This window comes from Camellia sinensis, unplaced genomic scaffold, assembly GCF_055761805.1.
Source record: "Camellia sinensis isolate YWXY unplaced genomic scaffold, ASM5576180v1 Unanchor4, whole genome shotgun sequence".
In the NCBI taxonomy this organism is placed as follows: Eukaryota; Viridiplantae; Streptophyta; class Magnoliopsida; order Ericales; family Theaceae; genus Camellia; species Camellia sinensis.
The window spans coordinates 4804550-4813858 of NW_028129277.1; the positions used below are offsets into that span (position 1 = coordinate 4804550).

At 38.6% G+C, this 9309-nt stretch overlaps 1 protein-coding gene across 1 annotated transcript; it reads right to left on the minus strand.

The window, feature by feature from the left end:
- Positions 1-4615: 4615 nt before the first annotated feature.
- On the minus strand, positions 4616-6781 carry LOC145816750 (uncharacterized). Its single transcript, XM_082912697.1, has 5 exons — positions 6548-6781; positions 6377-6463; positions 5853-6256; positions 5446-5588; positions 4616-4884 (listed from the first exon to the last, which is right to left on the minus strand). The coding sequence occupies exons 1-5, from the start codon at positions 6779-6781 to the stop codon at positions 4616-4618; spliced, it is 1137 nt and encodes a 378-aa protein (XP_082768823.1).
- Positions 6782-9309: the final 2528 nt, after the last annotated feature.

A 9309-nucleotide genomic window follows, 5' to 3' on the forward strand; every position in this document is an offset into this window, starting at 1 on the left:
TAAAATAAAAAGGGCTATTTCATATTTTTTCCCAAAACTGGCCTTCCTATGCTTTGTAGGGAATTTTATCTAGTTTTCTGATCATGTTTCAGAAATGGAATAGCTTTTCTAGATTTTTAGTTATTTAAGAAACACTCTAGCATTGTCCAGATTCATCGACCGTTATGAAAATCGGATTTTCTTACAAACCGCACACTCTTTTTCAATGAAACCAATTTTCCTTGAAAGATAACTCTTTAAAGAAGTTTGGACACAAAACTAAGGTCCAAATGATTTTTCTATATTGTTCTAGAATTTTCTAAAGTTGGCTGTAAAATAGATTTTTCATACACAATACTCAAAATAAGAAGATTGGTGAGAAAAAAGGCCAACTAAGGGAGATTTTTCACTTCTTTTGTGATGAAAGCATAATAAATAATGTATCAATAACTTAGATTTTTAGAGTGATGGTATGCCTTTGGAAATAATGTGAGATATGGGAAGAAAAAATGTAGTTTTGCATCTGTTAAGAGGAAATATGAGTAGAAGAAAGATCAAAGCCCAATTCCTCAACTTTGAACACATGAACACCATTACAACACATCTAAAAATATGATTTTAAGTCTCTAATAACATGTATTTGAAAAAGGAAATAGAATGAGAGATGGTGATGTGGCTTACTTGAGGCTTGGTTGGTTAGCTAACAAGACCTTCTATTTCTTTCCTTTCTTCCACCAAGCTCATTCTCTCACCCGCTTTTCCTCTCAGCTGAATGAGGTGCTTGTGTATGTGTTCTTGTGTGTAAAATGCTAAGGGAGAGACAGTTTTTACATTAAAATTGGTGTAAAAAGTCTAAATTGCCCATTGGTTGGAATTGGATTGGATATTTTGGATTTTGTTTGAATCAATGGAATAGTGGATGATTGGAGGCCTTAATTGAATACCTAAACATGATCTTGTCAGGGTTTTGTTTTAATCAAACTATCCGAGTTACAAGTACAATGCATATATACTGTCACGCCCCCAAATTTTAATTACTTGGAAACATTACCAAAAGCTTGGAAATTAGGTCCAATTTTTTTTTTAGTATTACCTATTACCCTTGAGTAATAGAAACATAATAACACATGTTCTCTCTCTCAATAAATACAACAATAACAATAATAAATTTCAAGCTTCCACTATGGAGCTACAAATCAATAATTACAAACATCAATGTACAATATTCATTTCTTTCACATCTATGATGAAATTATACATAAAAGATACATGGACTCCATAACTCTTTGACTAATCAACATGAATTTCTCTTCCTGAAAAAGAATAAAACAACGAGGGGTGAGCACTAATGCCAAATATGAATCTCATAGTTCTACAACAATAGCTAACACAAAGATAGAAATGATCATGCATGCACAGTGATACCATATAATAAGGTGACATTTTGTAAGTTCAAAATATTATACGAAGAGTATCATTTTTTAAAAAAAAAAAAAATTCACTTAAACCATTAAGAAAACTCCCTGCCATAAATGTTATCTCTCATCATTAGGAAGCCAGAAATTCTCTTTGAAAACAAGTACACTTAGAAAGGACATCATCTTAAATTTATTAACTCGATTCCAAATGATTACTTATTTCATTTCCATCTTAATATTCCTCATTTCATTTCTGTTTTTCCCTTATACTACTTCCAATTACCATACTCCATAACATCAAAATCCAAAGGATTGGAGTTCAAACATAACGCAAGAATAACAAACCCTTTTTAATTCAATTGAGAGCAAACCCTGTATACATGGCTAAGAACATAAGGGGCTAGGGCTGTTCTTTTCCCTGAAGCTAGAGCCTTGGCAAGGAGGACAAATTTAGGCATTATTTTCTAAGAAGAAGTACAGAAAAGGAATTTACAAAGCTAGTAAAGAATGAAAGAAAAGAACCCAAAGTTGGTCACAGGTCCTTCATTTTTATTCTCAGAGGCTACGAAGTCACTATAACAAGAATTGAAAGAAGGAACAGAGAAGGAGACCGTAAGGTCTGGATAATAAGGACAAAAGGGGTCACCAGTAGGTGAAAGCCCTAGAAGGTGGCACATATCAAGAACGGTGGGGGCCATCATGCCACACCGAAATTGAAAAAAGTTAAATGTAGGGTTCCAAAAACAGAGAGCAACTTGGATAAGAAAAGGGTCCTCAGGAATTACGAACCTAGATAGTTAAAGGGCATCAAGAATGCACAGGTCCTCCAAGTCTTGTTCCCAGGCTCCAACTACTCTATCGTACCACTCTTCCTACCCAGTCTTCAATGCGGGCCAGCAACGGTGAAGTCGATTAACCCTCCAGCTTCCCCAGTTGAAGCGTCCTTCATGGAGGAGGTAGTGGTCCTCCAAGTGTAGGTACAAGGGAGGAAGTGTAGCAGGAACCTCCTTAAAGATGGGGCCAAGAACATACTTGTCATGACTCAAACTCGCCCCTAAAATTTTAGGTCACAACCGGCTGATAATCACTTAATTACCTTTGGCCTCAAACAAACATACAGAGTAATTATAGTAATGGGGCCAAAAGCGGCAGTATACCAAAAAAGAATTAGTCCATTGAACTATACCAATATGAGCAAAAAGTAACACATCCACATCATTTATATGCCCATGCAAAAAGAATATAAGTATCAAAAGAAATTTGTACATAATGTTTACAAACCCAAGGCCACAATAGAAAAAACAAAATAAAGTCAAAGTATGATGTGAGTCAAAGATGAAACTCCATTTCGAAGGTGTGACTCGATTGGGCCTCAAAAAGAATGGCTCCTAAAGCTGAGTCTAGGAGTGTGTTGCATGCTGCGGATTACCTACATGTGCATACATAAGATTGGGTGAGCGAAGCTCAATGAGTAACAATACAGTAAAACAGTGTAAATAGTTAGTCATAAGATTCTCATAATACCCAAAATCGTATAAACAAAACAGCCTTAGGCCCAATCATACTTCAAAATGACCTCAAGCTCAACATATAACAAAATGGCCTCGGGCCCAATCATACTTCAAAATGGCCTCGGGCCCAACATATAACAAAATGGCCTCGGGCCCAATCATATATCAAAACGGCTTTGGACCTAACGTATAACAAAATGGCCTCGGGCCCAATCATATTTCAAAACGGCCTTGGGCACAACATATAACAAAACGGCCTCGGGCCCAATCATATTTCAAAATGGCCTCAGGCCTAACGTTGCACACGTCATATAATATTAATGAGGTTTCTCGTTTCAAACAAGTCACAATGTCGACACCCTTCACCGTTCATGGTTCGAGATACACAATAATGAACATATAAATAGTATTATTACTCACAATGGGATTGAACTTGTGGTGTTTCCTCCAGCACACGACCTACACCAAACATGTCACACACATATTCGAAAAGTAATTCACTTCAATTGTACTCTTTTCTTTCATTATTCACAACCTTCTTTAATGAGTTTCTATTCATCACTTCACTCCCAAAAGGGGCTAAATAAGGTTGGGAACGCATTCCAGAGGCTGGGGGTAGCAAGACAAAACAATACAATTTTTTTCCTGTTTGGCAACACGTGCGGCCAGTTCAACCGCTCAAGCGGTCTGGCTCTGCACGTGCGGAAATGGTCGCCGCTCGAGCGCATAGTGAGGAGTGAGTTTAGGCTTAAATATTGGGTGCTCGTGCAGAGCCCGAGGCCGCACAAGCGGTATAGGATCACTTAGGCAGTCCGAAAATGGCTCCAAGATGTAAATGTTTTCCTCTCATTCCCAAGCCCAAATCCATGTAGAAACAACTCAAAAACATGATATTTAAGCATGATACAAGTGTAATTCCACCTTAAACATATCCATCTTGCATCAACAACAATTTCATGGTCTCATCTTTTCATAATTTCATGGTTTACAAACATAAGTTCAAAATACATATATTTATGAATGATTTTCTCACAAATCTTGTTTATGTAAACCATCTAGGGTTTGTTTCATGGATCAATCATAAAAATGAACTCAAATCAAACAATGGTATAGAGATTAAGGTCTAATTTCATACCTTTAGCCCTAGTCACTACACAACTCAAAACCCTAGCTCAAATTTCCTAATTTCTTCATGATTTCTTGACAAAGATAAGTTAGAGACAAAGTTTGTAAGGAAATTTCGATACCTTAACTCAAATCTATGTTTTGCCCCTTGATTCCCTTCAAATCCCTAGCTTTCTCCTCTTTCTCTCTCTCTAACTCACACTTTGAAGCTCTCTTCCAACAAATGAAGAACAAAAGGGGCTAAACATATACAACTTAACCAAAAAATCTTAATTTATTCATTACGAATCATAATTTTTCAAAATCTCACCAAAGGCTCTAAAAATCATGCTAATCATAGCTATGAAGTCAGTTTTTGTTCATCGCGCCTCTACGGCCTTCAATTTCAGTTCAAAGTTTCAATTGCAACAAATATTCCTACTTTCAAAAGATATTTTTGCAAATTCACATATTTCTCATACTCAAACTTTCAAATTCATATCAAACACATAATCATATACCTAATTAAGCATAGTACGGGTTGGGTTATCACAGTCTCCCCCCCTTTAGGAAGTTTGGTCCTTCAAACTTGTTTACCTCAAGTTAAAAACAATTTCGGGTATCGTTATCGTATTCTTCTTCTCGTTCCCAAGTGGCTTCAATTCCATGATGTTCCCTCCTTTCCAATTTTACCATTGGGATAGTCTTGTTCCGTAGTTGCTTGACTTGCCAATCAAGGATGCGAAGGGGTTTCTCCTCATAAACCATGCCATCATCTAGCACAATTTGATAATAGTCAATAATATGAGAAGGATCACGAAGGTAGCCTCGCAACATTGATACATGAAACACATTGTGCACTTGCTCCATGCCTAGTAGTAAAGCAATCCAATAGGTAACCAGACCTAATCTTTCCAAAAAATCTAAAACGGCCCTATGTATCAAGGTGGTTATTTCTTTTTTTTTTCCCAAATCTTGTGTGCCCTTTCATTGGAGTGACTTTGACAAAAACATGATCCCCAACTTCAAACTCCAAGTTTCTCCTTCTTTGATCCGCATAGCTCTTTTGTCGGCTTTGAGCAGTTTTCAATCTCTGTTGGATGATTTGAATCTTTTCCGTAGTAACTTGCACAATTTCAAGCCCAATCAACGACCTATCCCCAACCTCGGTCCAACAATTCGAAGTTCGACATTTTCTCTCATACAAAGCTTCATATGGTGCCATTCCAATACTGGAGTGGAAACTGTTGTTATAAGCAAATTCCGTTAAAGGTAAATGAGTTTCCCAACTTTCACGAAAATCCAAAACACACATTCGGAGTATGTCCTCCAAAGTCTGTATAGTTCTTTCAGATAGTCTATCAGTTTGTGGATGAAAAGTGGTACTAAACCTCAACTCCATCCCCATTTCTTTTTGTAAGCTTTGCCAAAACCTTGACATAAACTTAGAATCTCTATCCGACACAATGGAAACCGGAACACCATGTAATCAAATAATCTCAACAATGTACACAGTAGCAAGTTCATCAGCATTATAAAAGTTTTCACAAGCAAAAAGTGAGCAGACTTAGTCAATCTATCCACAATAGCCCATATAGAATCCATACCTCAGGGTGTTCGGGGTAAGCCCACAATAAAGTCCATAGTTATATACTCCCACTTCCATTCTAGAATAGGGATTGATTGAAGTAACATCGCCGGTCTTTGGTGCTCCGCTTTCACTTGTTGACATTGAAGGCACCTTGAAATGAATTCCGCAATTTCTCTCTTCATATTAGACCACCAAAAAGTTTGCTTGAGATCTTGGTACATTTTGGTATTCCCGGGATGCATAGCAAACCTAGACTTGTGAGCTTCTTCCAAGACTCTTCCTTTAATTTCGAGGACATTAGGAACACACAATCTTCCCTTCAATTTCAACACTTGAGCTTCCAAAGAAAATCCCAGTCTCCGTTTTGCTTCCATTTCATCATGTATTTTGTTGAGGAATTCATCCTCCAATTTGCTTTGTTTAATTTCCTCAATAATAGCCGGTTGTGCAGTCATTACGGCCAATATTCCATTCCGTTCATGCAGCACAATTTCCACCTCCATTCTTTCCAAGTCAAGAAATAGTTTATTCCACTTCGTAAGCAAACATGCTAAGTTTCCTGTTGACTTTCTACTAAGAGCATCTGCTACCGTGTTGGCTTTGTCGGGATGATAATGAATCTGCAAGTCATAATCCTTGATGAGTTCTAACCACTGTCTTTGTCACATGTTAAGCTCCTTTTAAGTACAGAAATACTTGAGATTCTTGTTGTCAGTGAAGACTTCACATGTTGCTCCATAAAGATAATGATGACATATCTTCAATGCAAATACCACAACAGCTAATTCCAAATCATGCGTAGGGTAATTGTTTTCATGTGGCTTCAATTGTCGAGATGCATACATAATTACCCTTCCATTCTACATAAGTACACACCCCAAACCCTTATGAGAAGCATCACTATAAATAACAAACCCTTCTGTACTTGACGATAAGGCAAGGACCGGTGCTGTTGTGAGTCTTGTCTTTAATTCTTGGAAGGCAAACTCCCTCTGATCTATCCACTCAAATGGAACACCTTTTTGGGTTAACCAGGTGAGCGGCACCGCAATCTTGGAGAACTCTTTAACAAATCCTCGATAGTAACCCACTAAACCCATGAAACTGTGTACTTCTGTAAAATTGGTAGGAGCAGGCCATTTCACAATAGCTTCTATCTTTTGCAACAGACACACCATCCTTGTTAATTGCATGCCCCATCAACACAACTTCACTCAACCAAAATTCACACTTCTTCAATTTGGCATATAACTTCTTGTCCCTAAGTGTTTGAAGAATCAATCTCAAGTGTTTTTCATGTTCCTCCCTACTCCTTGAAAAAATAAGAATATCATTAATGAATACCACTATAAATTCATCCAAGTACGATTTGAAAACCCGATTCATTAAATCCATAAAAGCTGCTGGTGCATTCGTAACCTCAAATGGCATGACTAAAAATTCATAATGGTCGTACCTGGTTCAGAAGGCGGTCTTCTCAACATCCTCTGCTTTAACTTTCAACTGATGGTACCCGGATCTCAAGGAGATTTTTGAAAACACTTGTGCCCCCTGTAATTGGTCAAACAAATTATCAATCCGTGGTAAAGGATATTTATTCTTCACTGTTACCTTATTAAGTTCTCGGTAATCAATACACAACTGAAGGGTCCTATCCTTCTTCTTCACAAACAAAACGAGTGGGCCCCATGGCGATGTACTCTGTCGGATGAACCCTTTGTCAATCAATTCTTGCAACTATATTTTCAATTCTTTCATTTCTACCAGAGACATTCTATATGGAGCCTTGGAAATCGGTTGAGTACCCGATACAATATCAATGACAAATTCAATCTCATCGTCTATTAAGTCCCCTGGCAATTCTTCAGGAAATACATCTGAAAACTCACTAACAATCTGAATATTTTCAACACCCACCTCAGTTGTCTCTGCATGCAAAATACTACACAAATAACCCCTACAACCCTTCTGAGTAGTTTACAAGCTTTCATAGCTGTAGACACCCCATTTTTGACTGCCCTTAAGACTTGGGCACTACTGATGGTTTGCTCGATGATGAAAGGTGTGCAGGGCAAAGGTTCAATTTCTTCGGCAATGAGAGGGTCAAATCCCAACTTCACACCCCATTTTGGACCAAAGCTATTTTGAATGGTTTTTAGACCTTAAAACCCTCTCTTTCAAAACATTTTTGAAATAAAGTTTCTACGATGTTCCGAGGCTCACATTTTGTCAAAAAATGCGTTTTTCAATAAACCGAGCAAGGACAAAGTGGAAATGAATGAAAGAGAGATGAAATCTTTGAAAAATCTTTCAAAACACCTTGCTTAGGGGTTCGAAGTTGAAGAAAGGAGGGGAAGAGAGAAGAAACCAAGTTGGAGGAGAAGACGGGCATGAATCCGGGTAGAAGGGAGTTGAGCAGTCCTCGCTGAATCGGGCTTATTAATCTGCATACTTGGATTTTAGCTATGAGGCCACCACCGTTGGAAAGCTTACTTTCGGGGCTTCATTTTGCACTCAAGAATCTCCTAGAGCCAAGTCCGGGTGGGGGAGATATGATCAGTTGAAGTCGGGCATCATCCCAGTTGGATCGAATCTGCGCGGCTTCACGAAAAAGGGCATAACTTTTTGCACAGAAGGAATTTTAATGCAAGGTTTGCGCCATTGGAAAGCTAGCTTCCGGGGCTTCAATTTGGACACCCACCGGCCATTTTTTGACCTTGGAAGCATCTATCGGCAATCTATTTATCCGGCCGGCAATTTATTGTGCCGACCGGCACTTTATTGTGCTGACCGGCCATTTTTGCTGGCCGACGACCTTCCGGAGTATTCTGCAGATTGAGTGGATGCCAGCTGTGCCAGCTGGAGGGCACAGACTGGATCCTCCATACACGTGTATGGAGGATCTTGGCTCTTGGTTTTGAAGCTTCTAAGAGAAGTCTTACTCCCTTGGCTCTATAAAGGAAGCTCTCCTCTTCCTTATACTAGGTTGAAAAAACCAGCTGAGGCACCATTATACATACAACCCTATATCTATACATTCAACCCTCTCTTCCAAGCTCCAAAGTTCATTATTCTTGGCCATTTACACACCAAGCCATAGCACAATACCTCCAACACCCATTCCAGCAGCTTGAGGCTGTCCTTCAGAGGTTAAAAGCTCCCAAACTCGGTCCAAAGGTTGCTAAAGATTGGTTCTACAAGGGTGAGTCTCATTTTCCCTCTTTTGTGCATTTTTTTGGCCTATATCTTAGCTCCTTGTGCTTACATCTTTGGGCTCCGATCCTAACTGAAGTTAAGCTCATTTTGAGCCATTTTTCATGTTTCATTAAGGGCTCAACACTGTTTGAGCCCCCCCTCTTGCACTTGCTTCATTGTCCTTCTTAAATGCCATAATCTTGCATGTATTTTTTGGCCTGTGTATGATCTGTTTTAGAGCCTTATGTAAACTGAAAATAGGCTTATTTTGAGCCCCTCTTCAACATTGAAGAAGGGCTCAACACTATTTGGGACCTCCATGTTATACTTGCCTTTATATTCTCTTTTTGGTCCCATTTTTGCATGCCTTGGCAGCCCCTGATGTTGCTGTTTTTGGACTTTGGTCCGAACTAAAAACAGCCATATTTTGACCCTCTTGTCATGTTTCATTAAGGGTCTTTGGCTGTTTGATGAATTTTTTGTATACTTGCTTCTTTGGCCACCTTTTGGC